Below are 22225 nucleotides of genomic sequence, written 5' to 3'. Positions count from 1 at the left end.
ATGGAGAACCTGGTCCCTCAATGATTGGCTATGAAAGAAATGTTCAGGTAAATTTAGCTAAAAAGTGTTTTCTGGCAAAAGTCTAACTCACCTCTATACCGTTACAGGTAGACACGCATGATGATTATAGAGCAAATAGGCAGTTGATGCAGTACGCGCTGGTAAAAAGGGCAAAGCTTACAGATGCAAGATTGGTCAGGGAACCCGGTTCTCCTGACACAGGTTAGTAGTTTCTATGTTCTCTCATGCACAATTTTGAAAGATTAAAACAAGTGCCACGTCATCAGTATGTTAGTTACTTTTTCCTTGTGTTCTTTGAACCCAAACGTCTCACCCATTGAGAACTGACCCAACTCCTAAAGCTGCCGCCTTTTCTTAACCGGTCCCCCATCCATCATAAATTCATCTATCACTGTCACAACTCCTCCCATCATATTTCAAAACCTCATTCTTCTACCTCTCTTCAAACTGCCAAATCCCTTCTCTTCTTCTCGCCATGGGTGAAAATCAAACAACCTCGAGTGTTCTAAGTGACATCCCCATTAAGTCCTCACCTGTTGAAACACCGATATTAGACTCATCACCCCACACCACTGCTAACCAAAACCCTAGGACAGAGTCACCCCCACATTCCGTCTCCTCTCCTACCCACTCGAGTTCTGGTTCTCATAGGAGTCACAAAATCTCGACTCCCAAAAGATTTGTAGCCCATAGCCCTTCTCCTACTTCGCCAAAAAAGGGAGATGAACAGAGTACTACTGACAAAGAAGAAAATCAGGAAATTTCAAGTTCGCCTATGCAAAAAAGGTTCAAAGGTAGATCAAACTAATAGTTTCGAGAAGTTTGACTCAACAAAGACTGCTCCTGATCTTGTGTCCACGGGTAACACTCCTTCCTATATTGAGTTTTCCATGAATGTACAAGAAAAAGAGGCAACAGAGAACATGTTGTCCATAGCTCATGAATGGGTTGTTATAGAAGGAGGTGATGATGGTTTTGGGACTCAGGGGGAAGAGTCTAAGACTATGAAAGAGGGTAGAAAGCTTGTGCCTGTTGAATAATCGGCACAAGATAATACTACTGGGATACCAAATAAGGGACCTGATCCCTCCCAGGAGGATCTAACTCAGGGGTCCTCTTAAGAGCCCCAGGTCAGTGATGACCCTGCTTCCTTTCCTCATTTTGATGCTGAGCCTTTGTGTGTGGTGGTGCCTGAGGAAAGATCTGTGTCCAGAGAAGAAAAGGGTGATAGTGAAGAGGATTCTGATGATATGCCAATTACTAGCATGACTAGGTTTAGACCAATGGTTGCTCAATAGTCTACTCCTAAGAGACCTACTACAAGGTTGCAAAGGAAGGAGGCTCTTGAGTCTGCGCTTAAGAACAACCAAGCTAAGTCTAGGAGAAGAAAATTAGTGAAAGATGGGAAAGTTGTGAGCGAGAAGATAGTGCCATTTGTAAATGTGGATGATGAAGTAGAAGAGGAACCTGGTTCCTTGACTAGAAAGCGCTCACAGAAGCATGGTCTCCCGAAGACTAAAAGGGGATCTTCTTTGTCTGCTGAAAGTCTGAACAAGTCTGATGATGTTGTCGCTAGTGAAAATGTGGTGAAAGAATCTGGTGATAAGTTGGTAGAAGAGTCTGCTGCCAGGAAGATGGAAGAATTAGGTGAAAACTCTGTGAAGTCTGATGAAAAAGGAAAGAATGTTTGCAAGTCTGCTAAGAGAAAAGCCGATACGGATGAGGAACCTGGTTCCTCAAAGAAGGCTAGAGTGAGTAATCCAAGGAGTGCTGGGAAAGAGAGGTTAAGAAGTCAAAAGGTGCTATGGGGCCGCACATTTGCCCCTGATATCTTGGAGGAGGCTGGTATGAGATAGCTGGTTGAGATCTGTGAGTTCCAACAATGGACACATTTGTTCACATGCTCCAATGGTGTATAAAGAGGAAGTTCAAAGTTTCTATGCTGGACTTTTTAAAGTTGAATATGATCACATCTATGTATTGTGAATGGAGTTGTTATGGTAATGGACTCTACCTTGTTGGGGTCCATTCTTGGTGTGCCTGCTGAAGGGATGTCTAGTGTTCATGGATCCTGTTCTCAAAACTTGAAGGTTACTATACTTAACTTGGAGGTTACAAATATTTAAGATCATGGAATGCAAGTACCAAGAGGGTTGGAAGGCTTAGAAGCTAAACCAATTGAAGAAAATAAGTTTCGTCGAAAGTCAACAAGTTGGGAATGCTATAACATGTACTTTTGGGGTGAGAGTAGGGAATGCTAAGGAGGTTATGTTATGAGTTATGTTAGTCGTATGATATTCGTATGTTATGTTTTGACTTCAAGCGAGTTGTGGAACAAAAGTCGATGAAAGTCATCAAAAGTTACGTTCATTAGATTTATTGAAATTATTGGTCAAATATAACTGCGATTTTCTCCCAATATACTTAGAGTTATGGGGTGTTCCACCCATCAAATTGAATATCTATGAGTCTAGTTTCTAAAACATTAAACTGTTTATCATTACGACATCAGAGTAGAGTGATATTTGTAGTTTCACGAGACTGCACAGACTACATAGATGACAAGTAGGTGTGTCACTAAAGCTTTTTGAGCAATACATTTCATGTGTTATAAGAGGTCTTTTTGAGACATATTATATATCAAATTGAAGGTCTTGGAATCTAGTTTTCAATGCTCTTAACAGTTCATTCATATGACGTCCGGATAAAAAGATATAAGCATATGAAGAAGGGCCAATGATAGGGTGCCAAGTAGCACATTTTTGACTTTTCAAAGAAATTGGATATTTATATCCTTATCTCGTCTCCTTCTTCAATTTTCCAGAGAACACGACCAAATAAGACCCCTAACTTTACTCTCAATCTCTCCACAAGGATTTCCTACAAGATTATCATCCGGGACATGAAATCAAGTTGCGATAACATTAAAATGATCTCTACGATGTAAGTATCGCTATATTGCATCTCTTTTTCTTTGTAATTTGAGTTTTGGAAGGTATTTAATAGTTAATAAAATACCTTATTTCCATATTTAAACTTTTAAATATCAATAAAGGTTGATAAATTCATTTTCTAATAGTTAGAACTCATGGGACGGTGATCGGAAGTCGTGAGTTCGAGTTACTCACTTGTAGCAGACTGTTTTGTGTTGCTGTTGGGCTGCGTATTTTACTATTATTTTGTGGAGTTTTGGAGGAGTAAGGGTGTGGAAAAACACCACATAAATGCAGGATGGTGGGCTGGTAATTCGTCGTAATATTTTCGGGTTTGACACTACTACGATGGTTGTTTTGTGTATGAAGAGATTGGGGTGTGTTGGGATGTTTTGTAGTATTTTGTGGTGTATATAAGATTGGAAAATAATGTATACATGTTGATATTGTTGTATTCTTGTGTTGTTGGTGTTATCTTGAATTTAGAGGAAGTAAGGATTATAGGAGAGATGTTGCGCGTTTTAATACAAAATAAGCTTGCCGTTCGTTGACTTGGTGATTGGAAAGAGTGTGATAAGGTATGTTAAGGCTAAACCTTTCTTCATTTTGGCATGATCCCGTAATTACATGAGTTTGATAACGAGGCATAAAGAGAAGTTCGTATTCCTGAACTTATGTACATTATCCTAGTCTCATAAGTTACAATATTCTCCCTTATCGGGACTTCATATTCAGTTTAGTATTGAGTATTGTCTTTTTCCAGTCAAGAGAGCAGAAGGTTTATATATATACAGTATTATAATATTTTCACCACCATCGAGCTATAATCGGTGGGCAGGCCCCTATTGGGCAACCTCTGATCAGATAGTAAGTTATATATCGAGCTTACTTTGGTCGAGCGCCTATGAGCGAACCCAGAATGGCCGAGATACAGAGCCTAGTATGGCCGAGCGCCTATGAGCGAGACTACTACGGCATAACAGTTACTCATACCGAGCCTTATAGGGCCGGACAACTATTTTACTTACTATATTGAGAGAGAGGAGTCAGTATCAGCAGGTAAGCATATATTCAAATTATATTTGACTCCCAGGTACTTTCAGTTATTATATTATCAGTTCAGTTTCAGATTTCAGTTATCATGTTGCCTTACATACTCGGTATATTATTTCGTACTGATGTCCTTTTTGCTGGGGACGCTGCATTTTATGCCTGCAGGTCCTGATAGACAGCTGGATAGACCTTCATAGTAGACAAAGTCAAACATCTGCTTGGTTGGTAAGCTCCACTTCCTCGTAGTTACCAGGTCTATACCTTGAAGTCTATTTTATATATACAGGTTTGATGGGTAGGTCGAGGCCCTGTCCCGACCATGATATAATTCGGTTATCCCTAGAGGCTTGTAGATGAGTCCTGTACATTTTTTTATATTAGTATTATGGCTTACCAGCCATATGTAGATGTTTAGTTTATTATTGCTGGTTGTAGATGTTATTTTCAGATGATTCAGAATATTACCTCATTGGCCTAAGTTGAGGTTTACCCCTACAGAGTTCACAGTTACAGAGTGGTACGCTCGGGCCGAGTATGGCACCGGGTGCCGGCCATGACTCTTCAGATTTTGGGGCGTGACAAACTAAACTGAAAGAGAATGCCAATATTCAAGGAGAAAGTTAGGACTATTTATCTAAATGATATTCTAATTTATCTTTTGTCTTTAGATTATAGCCATTTTATCAATTTAGTATTTATTTCTAATTGTTGTATCACCATTGACGTGAGAAGAAAAGAAAAGAGAGAGAAAAAGAATTGAGCAGACTTATATTTTGGACGAAAAGATAATAAAGTCCCTCCTAATAATGTGTTGTTAGGGTGCTACTAGGGATATTTAAGTAAAATGAAAGATGTATACAATTGTAATAGGTTATAACCTACTACAACTATGTAGTAGGTTAGCAAAACCCATATATATATATATATATATATATATATATATATATATATATATATATATATATATATATATATATATATATATATATATATACTATGTGCACTGTCCTCATATATAATCATGTATAATCAGTGTGTAGTCTATGATACCGGTTTAGAGAATAAACAAAAAAATTGCAGAAAGATGACACTTTTTGGGGTGATCTTAAACTTTTGACCCACAATTATCCTATGGGCAGAACTTCAAGGTCTAAAGTTATAAGTATTGCCCATGAGGCAAGCAAGGGCAACCGTTGTTAAACTTGAAGTTCTGCCCATGGAGAAAGTGGGGACAAAATTTTAAGATCATCCACTTTAAGGGGCTATTTGTGTACTTCATCTTACTGTTTATCCGACCGGCTATTTGTGTAAATATCTCTAAATAAAACATAACTGGGCTATTTATTCAGACTCAAAACTGTCAGGTAAAGCAATTTTACTACTTAGGCTTTCCCGACTTGGCCCATGCTCATTTCCCGTGCTTGAGATAGTGGCCAATCTGTTAAATTTGTACAAAGAAAAAAGAGTAATCAACTAGTTTAGTGTCCATTAAAAAAAAAACAAATGAAAAAAATCTGTTAAAATTCATCAAGATGAATTTAAAACCTTAGTCCTAATCCAAATTAAAAAGATTTTACTAATCCAAACATAATACTTTTGACTAATCGAAGAAACTTGTAAAATCGTCACACTAAAGCCAAGCCATATGAAACCATAACTTTGTAAATTATGGCAATAAATAATTTTATGCATTTGTAAAATTTGGAGAAGTAATAAATTAAAGGAGGGGGAAATTTAAGGAAGTATTTGGAGCAAAAGTAGTGCAATTTGTTTTTTATTGGACCGATCAACATAGTGAGAAGTTGTTCAGCCTGTTGATATTTAATCATTGCGGCAGAGAAGAAGTTTTTATCTAATTATGCAACATATATGGCTTGCAAAACAATACTTAACATATAATTAATTTGAAGAAATTATTATGGATATCCGATGCCTAGATAATATAGTTGGATATACGTTGTCATCATAGGAGCAGTTGCATGATTATAAAGATGTGTGGAATAAAAACAATTCATGAATTATTAGATGTATAGATAATTAGGTATTAGGCTAGTTATAGTACCTAATTATGAAACTGCAAACACAATCATTAATTTGAAGAAATTATTAATACATAATTGACGCTTGGATACTATTGGTAGATATGCGTTATCATCAGAGGAGCAGTTGATGATTGTAAAGACGTGGAACAAAAACAATTATGATGTAATTTAGATAATTAGGTTTTAGGCTTACAAATTAAATAGCAACATTACATGTTAAGATTAACATGGACAAGGACAACTCTATATGATCAATAATATCAATTAATTTGGCCATATAATTGATTTATATATTCAAAGTAGAATTGTTTTTCCCCAAGAAAGCAAACATGGACCGGATTTTTCTCTGTATATATCTTTCCTTGAATGACAACTTTTGATTGAACAAGAAAATTAGATTTGTCCAATAGAGAAAAGAGATTTAATAATTGGAGCTATTAGGTCCTTGCATAAGATGTCATGCTTAAGCTTATATCCAATTGTTCAATCAAATCAAAATAAGGTTGTGATATAACCAAAGTCTTCTGATGGCAAGAATCACGGTTTTCGTTAAAAGTAAAGTGGTGTTCTCTCTACGCAGGTAGGACCTACTCGTATTACCAAGATCTTTCGAGTAGGATATGTAATACGTCCATAAGGACGACGTCACGCCAGAGGAGGTTCAGAAAGCCATTTAAAAATAGCTGAGAGTTACCTCTAACTATTTTTAAATGACTCGATTATATAACTCCTAGCATAATCATAAACTAGGAGGTTCAGAAAGCCATTTGTTATATTTAATTTTTCATAAAAAGATTTTACAAAAGCCATATGAAAGCTACGTTATGAGCACATATACAGTATATGACTTATGAGAATGGAGATAAATGGTTATTGTGTTTAGCAACTTAATTGTTTCACGTTTAGCCTCTTTAAAAATGATTTTTCATGCATAGGCAAATTAAAATCATTTTTGCATGGTTGTTATGACTTATGATAGATGATATTCAGGTTGTAAATCAACTGCAAGTATGGAACCGAGTGTAATTAACACAATACACTTGTTCAGTTTACGTGACTTCTTTTCTGATTCCTTACATAATAGTTTTTTCTATTATCATTGACTATATTACAGTCTTCGTATTATATTGTTGTATAATTAATCCGTAACCACATGATCACGAGCTGTTTAATTGGCTCAATTAGAAAGTTGTCAAGCTAGATTTAATTTAATTTTGAGTCCAATGCGATTAAAACTCAAAATATTTGATTCAGGTTGATTCGTGAAGAAAACCTAATTCTCTACTTTGGTTTTGTGGCTTTTTTAAGATAATGTATAATCTCTCGTTATCTAAATGGTTATTCTGTTAAATTGTTTTTCAAACTTTATGGAGGTAATGTACATTTTATGACTTCTTTTCTTTTTGTATTTTCTATTAAGTGTTAGGCATGAGTTAGCACAAGAGTCAAAAAGGTAAATCGAATGAACTCATAAAACTAAAAGAAGATGATGAGCCTATGTCAAGGGTTTTCTTGTTCCACATTTTGTATAATTCATGAATTTTCAAATAACTTGTACTGGGATTAGCAATACTTCATTTAGTTTCTGGTATTAAATCCCCATAAAGTTGTATTAATTGCAAGGATTTATACCTTAAACCAAATATCGTATAATCAAAACGAATTAGTTTTATATAAAGATTAAATTTCTATCCCTCAAACCAAATAATACTGAAAGGATATTTATATGATGATTAATATTCTAGGAATTGTTATCCAGTAAATAACTATAGTATTATAAAGAGATTACCTACTTTAAGAGATTTTTTGTAAAATAGTTATATATATGTGTTCTTATTTCACATTCTATCTTATTCTTTTGTATGACCAACCAAATGCTACATAAATCATATGAAGCGAGTTTTTGTTTTTTCTCTCTAACCCCTCTAACCAAAGGTAGTGAGAGTATTATGTTATGCAAAATTTTATGTTGAGACTACTTCAGTCCCTCCAATCAAACAACAAAATAAAGGGAATTTAAAATAAAAGAAGAATTAACTTTACCCATGTTCTAATTCATCTTAACATGTTCAATTTTCATTAAGAAATGCAACAAATGAGAATATACTTAAATTAACAGACTGGCCATGGCTCTTGGCTCTTTGCTCTTTGTGTTGTCATGACTCATGCCATAAGTTGGTCATTTCTGATAAGAATATTTCTATTAGTGAAAAAGCTAGAATAATGGAACTTATGAATGAATGATTAAACCTAATAATGCCAGTTTAAAATGCATGAACCTCACCTGTCACATTGAGGAATAGGATTTTAAAGTTTCATTTCCAACTAAAAAAGAACAATTTGTGCAACCCATAAAGATGATTCTAAATTTCTAATATTAATTATAAGACAGCTAAATTCATAGACCAATGAAACCAATAGACCATGACTCAATACTGCCAGATAATTAAGTGCTTTATAATTATTCCATTATCTGTCTTTGAGCTGTTTAGATAGTGCCTAATTACCAAGATTTATGATAATGATTATGAATAGAATTTTGGTGATGTGTAAGAATGACTTCCACAAAAAAAATATTGATGAAAACACATGCATATAATTGCAATCCAAAAAGCATCAATGTTCTTGCACATGAGGCCTGGATTTCCATAATTTAAATGTTGAAACACATGATGGAAGCAAACAAGCTGTTGAATCAAATCCCCAGCTAAGGAAATGTTGTCCCCTTATTTTTTTATAACTTCCAAACAATTGACCCCCATATGGAGCCCAAGAAACTGAGAAAGAAAAAAAATCAAGATTCTATCAAAGAAGATAGCCACTATATATAAAAGGTGCACTAAGCTCTTGCTATGCGCGGGGTTCGGGGAAGGGCCGGCCTACAAAGGGTGTATTGTACACAGTCTTACCCTGCATTTCTGCAAGAGGTTGTTTCTACGGCTCGAACCCGTGAGATCACATGGCAGCAATTTTACCAGTTACGCCAAGGCTCCCCTTCAAGGCCACATATATATATATATATATATATATATATATATATAGTCTGAAAAAAATATGCAAAGGGACCTTTGCTGTCTAAACTCAACAGAAAATAAGCCAAAAACAAGAAAATAAGTGGGGAAGACTCTTTAGAATACTACCATGAGGATAACAATTAACAAGAAATAAACAATCAGAGCAAAGTTCTCCCTTTTCTTGGAAGGTCAGACTTATTCAACAAACAACCCAAATTTCCAATCATGATATAGTAGCAAGAGATGAACAAATGAAATGAGTAAAGTGTAAAAAAACAGATTACTCCAATAACTTTTTTGCCCATCAAAGGCCCCAGTCACAAAGGGGTACTGAACAAACTATAATCACATAGCTGACTCATTAGCTACTGTCAAAAGTCAAAAAGTTTTTCAGGAAGTTTACTGTGAGTTTCAGTTTTACCCCCAAAGAAAACAAAAGACAAATGCCTGCTTTATGAGGTGAAAGATAAGGGCAGACAAAGGACAAAACAAAAGTAGCAAAAAACTTGACTGTTTATTGGGGGAAGTTGGGATTTTACATTAAACTATATTTTTTTAAACTCGGAGGGGAGCCTTGGCGTAACTGGTAAAGTTGCTATCATATGACCAGGAGGTCACGGGTTCGAACCGTGGAAACAGCCTCTTGCAGAAATGCAGGGAAAGACTGCGTACAACAGACACTTGTGGTCCGGCCCTTCCTCGGACCCCACGCATAGCGGGAGCTTAGTGCATCGGTCCTTTTTTTAAAATATTTTTTAACCTCATATAAGACGCCAAAACACAGTTGGCTTCAGTTCATATATCTCACATGAAAGGCTGATCTTTGTGGATGAAACAGACAAAGAATTTAAAGGCTCTTATAACCAAAGAGTACTGTAACAGGACCTCTTCTATCTAATCAAGAACACTGGGGTTACACATTCTTACCTATTTCTGGAGTGGGACACCCTCCTTGTATTTCCATTTCAGAAGCTGCTTCTCTATTTATGAGGTAGACACTGAGAGTAAAGAGGATGGTATTTCAGGTGTGACAGATAAGTATTAATAAGTGAAAGAACGAAGAGAATCCTACAATCCCAGTCTATCTTGCTATTGTGCTGCACCTAGCTAAACATGCATTGAGGAATGAGTAAAGAAGGTTAGTCATTTTTATTTTTTCTTTGAATGCCTTTCATTTTCCAGTTAGAGTAATGGAGTATCCTAAACTATCAACTTGGAGGTATAACAGAAGAATGCAGCAGTAATGAGTCCGGTTGGACAATGTATATCGGTTCACCTTATCGTGACTATAATCATGTTGAAGATGACGACGACGATGATGATGAAGGAACTCCGAGGAAGGGATACAAAAATCTTGATTATATTGAAGAAGGTGGTGGCAGTGACGACTCCATGACTTCTGACGCTTCATCTGGTCCAAGTCAACAAGGAGTAAGCACAAGCGTAGAGCAAAGTTATCGGAAACATGAATTCAAGCATGCAGAAGAAGACAACAGGAAGTTCACAAGCAAGGAACAACAAAGACAAGCGAAGAAGAAAATATCTGATAAGAATGTAAAAGCAGCAAAAGAAGATCCAGGTCATAAAGCAAAGAGTGGCAAAAGTTATGGTTATTGCAGTTCAACAAGGGAAAAGCATGGAAATTAAGGGCTAAACTGAGATACCACAATCACTGTAAATCCTTCTTATTTGATTCTTCACCGTCGGCCATTAGTCCATTTCTGATATCAGATTTTGGGTTGATATCTTGAAGGGAGTATTTCACTTTTTTATTTTAGTTCCGACGGTGAAAGAAGAAATCATGTAAAAGATTGAGCAAACCTACTTGGCTCATGAACAACAAATGTAATGCATCACATATCCTATAATGTCAAGATTTAAGAGTGTCGCCGATGAGGTATATTTGCATCTTTCTTCTCAACCGATAAATTTCCTCAATCTAGTCAGCCTATGATGGCTATTGGAATTCCAATAAAAGAAGCAGGAAATTGTGGAAGGCTCTTATGTTTTCATTTTTTTTTTTTTTAAATAAGAGTCTTTCTTTTATGAGTTCTTGTTTTCAGATACTTTAAGTTGGTTGTGCAGGAAGGGAACCTTGGAGCAACGGTAAAATTGTCACCGTGTGACCTATAGGTCACGAGTTCGAGCCGCGAAAGCCGCCATTAATGTTTGCATTAGGGTAGGCTGTCTACATGGCCCTTCCTCGGACCCTGCGTGAACGCGGGATGCCTTGTGTGCCAGGCTGCCCTTTAAGTTGGTTGTCCAGCTGCTTCAACCTATCGGTAGGAGAACTTACCTTATAGGAAGAATTGCTACATAAATGTAGTAAGAAAAGCAAGTTATGTCTAAAAGAATCAAACGAAAGGGAAGGGATAAGGTAAATGAGAAGGAATGAGTTCAAGACCTAATTAGTCTGATCTCTCAAATTTTATCCGCTATTTTTGGTGGTGGTTTCAGAGATCAGACTTGCTAATTACACATGAACTGCAGAACAAATCATGTTGCAAATCCAAAAGCTATTCAACATAGTTACAGCAGTACTTAAACAACATGTGCTGTATTTAATTAAAGCACGATCCTCTGCAATGTGTAAGCCGAGGGTCTATCGGAAACAACCTCTCTACCTTCAAGGTGGGGGTAAGGTCTGCGTATACACTACCCTTCTCAGACCCCACTTGTGGGATTACACTGCGTTTGTTGTAAACAACCGACCATGTGGAGAAGATATGCAGAATTGACAATTCAAACATCTGTCACATAAGCTAGCAAACATCTTGAGTTCAGGCTAAATGCACAATCTACGAGAAGAGGTCCTCAGATGATGTTTAGAAAAGCCACGTCTCATGTTGCAACAAGTTGAAGGTGTAAACACGAGTTGTCTATAACAACAGTTAGCGAATTAACTCAAGCACAACCATTTTAAACTGACCCAATTAGATATAAGAAACTTACAAACAGACGATTTTCTAAAAGTGCGATCTGTGTAGAGGGCAACGGAAATTAAAAGGAGAAATGTACAGGCTCCATGGATACTCTTGGATAAGGACATAGATAAAGATGCAGAGCAGAGGCATGGACAATAAGTCTCGGTAAGGCCAGCTGCTTACTGAAATTTGCTCATGAGAATTGAAGGCAGAATTTTCTGCATCTGCTCCTTGGCAAGTGACTCCAACTTGGGCTGAACAGACAAAAGTTGAAAGAGGTGTTTTTCTTTCTTTCTTTCTTTCTTTGGGGGGATAAGGAAAGAGGTTTAAAATTGATAAGTCCAATACTCCAATTATTTAGGGATGATTAGATATATGCTATGAACTATTGGACTGATTAATTTTTTTCCCAGTCTATGTAATCTGATAAATATATAGGCAAGGTTCTTGAATCCAGCAAATGTGAAATATTAGTATTCAGAGCTTAAAAATTGGCACCATATAAGCAGAACCAGATCGGATGTATGATACTTGCAGTAAATGTCCACTTACTACCAATCGATCAATCAACTACGCCTTAATCAAAGATTAGTTGGCGTTGGATGTGAATCCTCTATCATTTCGCTTTATTTGGGCCCATTTCATTCCAATACTAAACTACTTGTTTTTTAAAGATAAACCAGAGGTTCTCTAAATCTCACACTTATCCCAACACTGATATACAAGTCTTCAACCAATATAAGAAGACTCCTGGAAAACACCGGACCAAGTGTGTCCATTTACTACTGATCATTAGTTGAATTACGAGGTCCCTAGTTCCAAGTGAAAACCGGTGATGAAAATCTTCTGACATTCCAATACTAAACTACTTGTTTTTTAAAGATAAACCGGAGGTTCTCTAAATCTCACACTTATCCCAACACTGATATATAAGTCTTCAACCAATATAAGAAGACTCCTGGAAAACACCGGACCAAGTGTGTCCATTTACTACTGATCATTAGTTGAATTACGAGGTCCCTAGTTCCAAGTGAAATCCGGTGATGAAAATCTTCTGACATTTCCAAATATTAGCTAATTAAAGACAACATGGGAACTTGAATGTAACTTCCCAAAAAGGAAAGGATCAAAAGATGGATATCCCCGTATATAAAGCAACTTATCAAAGGGTCAATTACCCATATACAAAATGCTGTAAAAATATACTGGACCAGATCTTCTGTGGTTCTGATTTAAAATCAGAGGTTAATCAAGATCCTCAAGTAAAATAGCACAGATATTTCAAATGAATCAGAAAATATCGTGTAACACACCCGAACAATGTAGAGTGAAGGAACAAGATAAATGCATTAAATGGTTAAGAAAAATGAGAATGCAAGTCAAGATAGAGCAAAAGTAAGGACAGAAAAAGATTAAAGAACTTTATCCAAAACAAGGGATAATACTTTCTTTGCTTGTATGAGAGTTTTCAGCAACTTGGAAAACATAACACGAGAAAAAAGCTGCCAAGGACTAGAAATACAAATAGGCTCCACAACAAACATAGGGAAATTTCAACACCTGAGAGACCAGATGACAAGATGTGATACCACAGGATCTCTCTTCCCAGATTCAGTGACAACATGAACTTTATTCAATTAGGTCAATGGCAAGAATGTAACCAGAAGAAACTCAGATCTTCGACTGTTTGGCAATCTTGAACCACTCAGTATGAAATGCCCCCGGCATATCAGTCCTCTCATAAGTATGAGCACCAAAGTAATCCCTTTGAGCTTGGACCAAATTTGCGGGAAGCCTTTCCCTCCGGTATGAGTCGAAATAAGCAAGACTTGAAGACATACCAGGTGTGCTGATACCCGAGCTTATAGAAAGGCAGACCACTCTTCGCCAGGCAGACTGTCGTTCAACTACCTCCTTTGCAAATTCTTCATCCACAAGCAGGTTAGCGAGATCTGGATTTCTGTCATAAGCCTGCTTGATACGATCCAAAAATATAGCACGGATAATGCAACCACCTTTCCAAATCCTAGCAAGCTCCCCTAGTTTCAAGTCCCATCCCTTTTCAACACTCTTTGCCCTTATCAAATTCATTCCCTGGGCATAGCTACATACTTTTGATGCATAGAGTGCTTTTCTCACATCGTCAATCAATTGCTTCTTATCCACAGACTGTTCAACAAGTATATCGCTAACCCCGCTAGATTTGAAAACTTTGGCTGCCTGCACCCTTTCATCCTTCAATCCACTAAGGAATCTTGAATCCAGTGATGACGCTATAGTAGGAGCAGCAACTGACAGTTCAGCAGCTTGCTGAACAGTCCATTTACCAGTACCTTTCATTCCAGTCTTGTCCAGAACCCTTGTCTACTAAATATCCATCTGCTTTGTCATCCTTGATTCCAAATATATCAGCTGTGATTTCAATCAAGAAGCTCAGAAGCTCCCCTTTGTTCCATTCTGAGAAAACTTGTTGCAACTCATCGTTAGAGAGCTTCCCAACAGATTTCAGAACATCATAAGCCTCCGCAATCAATTGCATATCACCATATTCAATTCCATTGTGGACCATCTTAACAAAATTGCCAGAACCACCTTTACCAATGTATGTAACACAAGGTCCACTATCAGGAACTTGAGCAGCGACCTTTAGTAAGATATCTTCTATGTACTTGTAGGCTTCAAAAGAGCCTCCAGGCATCAGCGACGGTCCATTTCGAGCCCCCTCTTCACCACCTGAAACTCCCATCCCTAGATAAAGAAGTCCTAACTCAGCCATTTCTTTCTCTCTCCTCTCCGTGTTCTCATACCATTCATTACCACCGTCAATGATACAGTCTCCTTTCTCCATGTAAGCCGAAAGAGTTTTGATGGTCTGATCAACTGGTGCTCCAGCTTTGACAAGAATGATTATGACGCGAGGCTTTTGGATAGAATTCACAAAGGACTCTGGATCATGAAAGCCATAAAGAGGAAGATCTCCTTCTTTTTTAGCTCGTTCAACAGTCTCATCAACTTTTGAAGTGGTTCGGTTGTAAACAGATATAGGGAATCCTTTCTCAGCAATATTGAGAGCAAGATTTTGGCCCATAACAGCAAGGCCAGCAAGACCAATTCTTGTCGGAGAAGCCATGCTGTCACCTGTCATCAGAGGATGGGAAATAAATCCTTAGGATGAAACTGAAAGCATAAAAGGTACAAGAAGGAATAGCTTATAGCAACAACGAGAACAGATAATTAGGACACATTTTGAGAGGACATTTCTGCTAACATCGACTCTCATTATTACTTTGCACATGGGTTATTTCTTCTAGAATTAAGCTAATAAAAGAACCAAAAATCGTGATTCCTACTTCATATAGTCAAGTTGTTGCCTTTCTTGAGCAAATTTTACCTAATTGAAGTCAACGTGTGGTTTAAACTCAATTATATTTTCTGTCATTCACAATTTTGCTGCTTATCAAACCAGTAACAGAATCAAGGAAATACCAATTCAGATACCTTAAACTAAAAGGGTATAGGAACAAATTACAAAACCAATTCATGGAAGCAAATGTGAAACGGATCCGGATGCAGGAAGGAAGAATAGAATCAGCTGACAGAGAAATACCAAAAAAGTTACCAAAAGGTGACAAGAAAAGAACAGTTATTGTAAACTAAAGCAACAAAAACATAATAGATCAGATCTGGATGAAACATAAAAAGAGAAGTTCCAAACCTTTTGGCCAAAAGCACAACAAGAATCAAAGAAAGGTAACCAGAAAAGAGGAAAACCAAAAAAAAAAAAAAAAAAAAATGAAGGTTTCAGCATTCTAACTAAGCTAGCGTTTGGCCATAGATTTCCCAAATTTATTCTGAAAAATCTGATTTGGGTGAAGTTTGGTTTGAAGATGAAAATGTGTTTGGACATCTGTTTTGGGTGAAGTTTGGTTTGGAAAAACATGAAACATGACCTATATCCACAAGTTCTAAAAATTATCACAGATACCCAACAGTATCATTATCAATAACATTCATTATATTATCGCAAACCATAGTCCTGAACATAAATAAATTTGATACAAAATTATCATTTTTATAATGAACTACATGAAACAATATCGGATGACCGAGAAGACGAAGCAACATCGTTACAAAATAATTAATGGAGGTTCTTTTATGAAATACAAAAGTTTGGGGCAATTTTAAAAAAATATAATAGTGATATTTTGGCCCAAAACTAGCTACAGAGCTGATTTTAGGATTTGGGATTTGGCCAAAATATAGGCAAAATCTATGGCCAAACATGTGTTTGCCAAATAAAACCAAATTTTATTTTGGCAAAATCTATGGCCAAACGGGTCCTAAGTGATCCAATGCAAGTACTGTAAAATCCTGCAGTAAAAAAAACTACTCAACCACAAGACAACCGAATGAAGAATGAGAAAAACCCATATCAGAAATCAAGAATTAAAGCTAAGATCTTCAATCAAATACTAAACTATCACAAAATAAAGATCAAAACTTTAACAGATTACTGAATTAAAGCTACCTACTTTACTCAAATACTAAACTATCAGAAAACAAAGATCAAAACTTTAACAGATTAAACCTGAATTAAAGCTAACATCTTTAATCAAATACTAAACTGTCACAAAATAAAGATCAAAACTTTAACAGATTAAACCAAATTTTAAAAAAGGTATAAGTACCTCAAATAAGTCCAAAAAATGAAGAAAAAGGAAAATTTGCGATCTGGGGTTGTTAAGATCTTCTAAATAAATAGTGATTTCATATAAAGATATAAGTTTAATGAGTGAACTCACCTACCCAATGTGAAGTTTTACGAATGGAGAGAAACAAACTTTAGGTGACGGGGTCTAATTCTCTTCTACAAACACTGTGGCTTACGTATTGCAGTCAAAGCACGACTGCTCTTTATATATTTCTGAGTTTCCAAGAATGCTGTCCTATGGGCTATGGCTATTCACATGATAATTTTCAAATATTTCTGATATTTCCCTTTTCCTTTGAATATTCTTCTTTCCTTTTTTTTGGGTGGTGTCATTTTATTTCGTTTTCGATTAAATTATATATACTAATAATATATAAACTATTTTATGCTAAAATTAATACTATGTAATAGTATATTAATTGTTGTTTTTAATTCAATTACCAATTAATATTTATCTAAAAAGTTATGAAATTATCTAATACGTATCAATTTTATATATACACAGTCATTTCATAGAACTTACTCTCTTTTTTTTCTGCTTTTTCTCCTTTTCTTTTCAGTAACACCCTATCAACTTTTCTCTTTTTCCTCTTTTTCCTCTTTTTCTTTTCAGTAACACCCTATGAAAACGTTGATGTGAAAAGCTCAATTTGTTTCATACCAACTTATAAATCTGAGTAAAGTGTACACTGTAGGATTGTAGGAAGGCAAGATGTCTAGGTTCAAACATCTAGTACTTACACTTTTTTATTTATTTTTTATTATATATAATTAATGGTAAGGGGATGAGAAATGAAAAAGAATTATAAGGTGGAAAATCGAACCCTTACTGTCACGATCTGAAATTCCCACATTCGGGACCGTGATGGCGCCTAACGTTTCACTTGTTAGACAAGCCAACGTTAGAATACAATTAGTCATTTTTAATAAAATTTTTAATTAATTAATAACAAGAAAACAAATGCGGAAATAAAGTCTGAAATAAAGTGAATAATCCATAATAATCGCGATATCTAAATACCATCTCAGAACTGGAGTCACAAGTGCACGGACTTCTAGAATAATACAAATAAAGGTCTAAATAAAATTTAAGTTGCTTGAAATATAATACACAACTGAGATAATATAGAAGGGGACTTCAGAACTGCGAACGTTGTGCAGTTATACCTCAAGTCTCCACTGGTAGTTGTATCCGGGCAAATCTACAGTACGCCGCTGGGACCAACTCCGAAATCTGCACAAGAAGTGCAGAATGTAGTATCAGTACAACCGACCCTATGTACTAGTAAGTGTCGAGCCTAACTTGACAAAGTAGTGACGAGCCTAAGGCAGGTCGCTTACATTAACCTGTACACAATATTAATAATAATAACGGGAATAGTAGTAAGACCGGTAAATAATATCAATACTTGAAGTCAATTCAGCACTCACAATCCCTCAACTTCTTTTCATTGCGGTACAACTCGTTTCCCAAATATAAACTTTAAATAAATCTGTTGCAGCGTGCAACCCGATCCCCCATATATATTTTAAATAAATTTATTACGCCGTGCAACTTGATCCCCCATATAAACTTTAAATAAATCTGTTGCGGCGTGCAACCCGATCCCCCATATATATTTATACAACTCTTAAATATAATAAAAATACTCCAATAAGTACCGCGTTCAATGAGAAACTATTAAGCATCAAGGCATACAATAATTATAATTTAATTATGAACAAACAATGACAAGTAGAAATTAATTGAGGAAATCAGGGAGAACATAGGGAGTTTAATATTTAATATGCTAAATGTCAAATATCAATTAAGACACATAAATCAAATAAGCATGTAACAATTATTGCAGAAATTCAAGAATTAATATTTGACAAGGAATATGAGTGAAACAATTATTATAACGATTAATTCGTGTCTTAAAATAATTTAATATATTTAAATAATTAGGCAACAATTAATTTGACAAAGTATAGGCACCCGCCACCTTGCCTATACATCGTTACACATGAAATTCACATAACAAATAATTCAAGGGTTATATTCCCTCAAGTCAAGGTTAACCACGATACTTACCTCGCTTCACAACCAAATTCAAGTTTCCAATACACCCTTACCTTGCGAATTAGTGTCCGAAATCCTCAAATCTAGTCATAAACAATTCAATATATTTAATACAAATCGTAGGAATTAATTCCATATGAATTTACTAATTTTTCGGATAAAAATTCAAAATTTATCTCAAACTTCATCAGTGGGACCCACGTCTCGAATCCCGAAAAACTCACAAAATCCGAATACCCGTTCCGATACGAGTTCAACCATATAAAAATTATCAAATTTCGATCCCGGATTGACCTTCAAATCTTAATTTTATATTTTTGGAAGATTTTATAAAAATCTGATTTTTCTTCCATAAATTCACGGATTCATGATGTAAATGAGTATGGAATTATGGAATATAATCAATATAGAATAAGGAACACTTACCCCAATATTTTCCCGTGAAAATCGCCCAAAAAGCTTCTTACCCGAGCTCAAAATCGAAAATGGTGAAAAATGGGACGAAATCCCATTTTTAGAACTTAAGTTCTGTTGCCCAGATTTTTACTCATCGCGATCGCGGGAATTCATTCTCGATCGTGTAGAACAATTTCTGCCTAGGTCCATATTACTCTTTGCGATCGCGGATAACTCTTTGCGATCGCAAAATATATTTTGGCTACCCGGATTATTAACTCTACGCGATCGCGTAAATGGTCATGCGATCGCGTAGAACATTTTCTCAGCCTTACGCGATCGCACAAGTTATGTGCGATCGCGTAGCACAAATGGTATACCCAGCTTCTGCCTTAATTCCTTCTACGCGAACGCGGCTTGGCCCTAGTATTCGCAGTGCACTGGGAGCTAACCTTCTGCGATCGCGTGCCTATCATTGCGAACGTGAAGGGTAAAACTCACGGTTCACAACTTCCTCTTCGCGATCGCGAAGCACAATGCATCAGATGACAGATGAAGCTAAAAACCAGTTTTTTTCAAAGTTCAAATGGTCTGTAGGCCATCCGAAACTCACCCGAGCCCTCGGGGCTCTAAACCAAACATGCACACAAGTCCAAAAACCTCAAACAAACGCGTTCGCACGATCAAAACACAATTTAACACCTAGAATTACGAATCGGACACCAAATCAAATGAAATTTTTAAAAAAACTTTAAAACTTCTATTTTCACAATCGATCGTCCGAATCACGTCAAATCAACTCCGTTTCTCACCAAATTCGACACACAAGTCATAAATGACATAACGGACCTATAAAAATTTTCAGGACTCGAATCCGACCCCGATATCGATAAAAGTCAATTTGTGGTCAAACTTTGAAATCTTTAAGCCTTTAGGCTTCTAGTTTTTGCCAACTGGCGATAATTTAAGCTAGGGACCTCCAAATTTAATTTCGGGCATACGCCCAAGTCCTAAATCACGATATGGACCTACCGAAACTGTCAAAACACTGATCCTAGTCCGTTTGCTCAAAATATTTAGCAACGTCAATTCAGTTGAGTTTTAAGGCTCTATTTCACTTTTTAATCAATTTTTCATATAAAAACTTTCCGAAAATTTTTACGAACTGCGCACGCAAGTCGTGGAATGATGAATAGTGTTATTCGAGGTTTTAGAACATATAATTAATTATTAAATTTAAAGATGGCCTTTTGGGTCATCACATTCTCCACCTTTAAAATAAATGTTCATCCTCAAACGGAATTAGAAAAAGTACTTGAGCTGGTGAAAAGGTGTGGATATTTACTCCGCATGTCCGACTCGGACTCCCAGGTAGATGCTTCTACCGCTGACCTCTCCATTGCACCCGAACTGAAGGATAACTCTTAGACCTCACCTGTCGGACCTGCCAGGCTAGAATAGCTACCGGCTCCTCCTCATAAGTCAAATCCTTGTCCAATTGGACTGAGCTGAAATTTAACATATGGGACGGAGCACCATTATATTTTCGGAGTATAGACACATAAAACACCGGATGAACCGCTGATAAACTAGGTGGTAATACAAGCCTGTAGGCTATTTCACCCACCCTTTCAAGAATTTCAAAGAGTCCAATAGACCTATGGCTCAACTTGCCCTTCTTTCCGAACCTCATTACACCTTTCATAAGTGAAATCCGGAGAAATACTCTTTCTCTAACCATGAATGCAATATCACGAACTTTACGGTCAGCATAACTCTTTTGCCTAGACTGAGTTGTGCGAAATCGATCCTAAATAATCTTAACCTTATCCAAGGCATCTTGCACCAAATCGATACCCAACAATTGGCGATCGGCATCGCCTTCCATATAATGCCTCATATGGAGCCATCTGAATGCTCGACTGATAGCTATTATTATAAGCAAACTCCGCAAGTGGCAAGAACTGATTCCAAGAACCTCCAAAGTCTATAACACAAGCGCGAAACATATCTTTCAATATATGAATGGTGCGCTCTGACTGTCCATCCATCTGTGGGTGAAATGTTGTGCTCAACTCAGCCCGCGTGCCTAACTCACGTTGTACATCCCTCCAGAAGTGTGAGGTAAATTGTGTACTTCGATCTAAAATAATAGACACAGGCACACCGTGAAGGCGGACGATCTCACGAATGTAAATTTCAGCTAACGCTCTAAAGAATAGGTAACTGCCACTGGAATGAAATGTGGTGACTTGGTCAACCTATCCACAATGACCCAAACTGCGTCAAATTTTCTCTGAGTCCGTGGGAGCCCAACAACAAAATCCATAGTGATACGCTCCCACTTCCACTCAGGAATTTCTAACTTTTGAAGCAAGCCACCAGGTCTCTGATGCTCGTACTTGACTTGCTGACAATTTAAACACCGAGCTACATATGCAACTATATCCTTCTTCATTCTCTTCCACCAATAATGTTGCCGGAAATCTTGATACATTTTGGCGGCACCTGGATGAATAGAATATCTGGAACTGTAGGCCTCTTCCAAAATTAATTCACGAAGCCCATCCACATTAGGCACATAAATATGACCTTGCATTCGCTGAACTCCATCTTCCCCCATAGCAGCATGTTTGGCATCACCGTACCACACCGTGTCCTTAAGGACAAGTAAATGAGGATCATCATACTACCGTTCTCTGATGCGCTCATATAAAGAAGACCGAGCGACTATACAAGCTAAAACCCGAATAGGTTCTGAAATATCTAACCTCACAAACTGATTAGCCAAAGTCTGGACATCTACAACTAACGGTCTCTCACTAATCGGAATATAAGCAATGCTGCCCATACTCATAACCTTTCTACTCAAAGCATCGGCCACCACATTATCCTTTCAGGGGTGATACAAAATGGTGATATCATAGTCTTTCAACAACTCTAACCATCTTCTCTGCCTCAAATTAAGATCTTTTTGTTTGAACAGATACTGAAAGCTACGATGATCAGTAAATACCTCACACGAGAAACCGTAGAGGTAATGCCTCCAAATCTTCAACGCATGAACAA

General features: G+C 36.7%; 2 protein-coding genes and 1 long non-coding RNA gene across 3 annotated transcripts; 1 reads left to right on the top strand and 2 right to left on the bottom strand.

The window, feature by feature from the left end:
- Positions 1-8096: 8096 nt before the first annotated feature.
- On the bottom strand, positions 8097-10477 carry LOC142178532 (uncharacterized). Its single transcript, XR_012706723.1, has 3 exons — positions 10340-10477; positions 9991-10061; positions 8097-8234 (listed from the first exon to the last, which is right to left on the bottom strand). It is a non-coding gene; the product is annotated as an uncharacterized LOC142178532 (long non-coding RNA).
- LOC107799010 (uncharacterized) lies at positions 10061-10965 on the top strand. Its single transcript, XM_016622067.2, has 2 exons — positions 10061-10201; positions 10292-10965. Exons 1-2 carry the CDS (start codon positions 10189-10191, stop codon positions 10708-10710), a joined length of 432 nt encoding a protein of 143 aa, XP_016477553.1. The 5' UTR covers positions 10061-10188; the 3' UTR covers positions 10711-10965.
- Positions 10966-13399: 2434 nt separating this feature from the next.
- LOC107799009 (6-phosphogluconate dehydrogenase, decarboxylating 2) lies at positions 13400-16932 on the bottom strand. The gene is given in 3 exon segments (XM_016622066.2): positions 13400-14345; positions 14347-15125; positions 16794-16932. Coding segments are annotated over 2 exon segments (1458 nt in total). The 5' UTR covers positions 15118-15125; positions 16794-16932; the 3' UTR covers positions 13400-13658.
- Positions 16933-22225: the final 5293 nt, after the last annotated feature.

This window comes from Nicotiana tabacum, chromosome 24 (genome assembly GCF_000715075.1).
Source record: "Nicotiana tabacum cultivar K326 chromosome 24, ASM71507v2, whole genome shotgun sequence".
NCBI lineage: Eukaryota > Viridiplantae > Streptophyta > Magnoliopsida > Solanales > Solanaceae > Nicotiana > Nicotiana tabacum.
The sequence above is the reverse complement of the archived record's forward strand: the minus strand, read 5'-3'. Positions and strand labels throughout refer to the sequence as shown.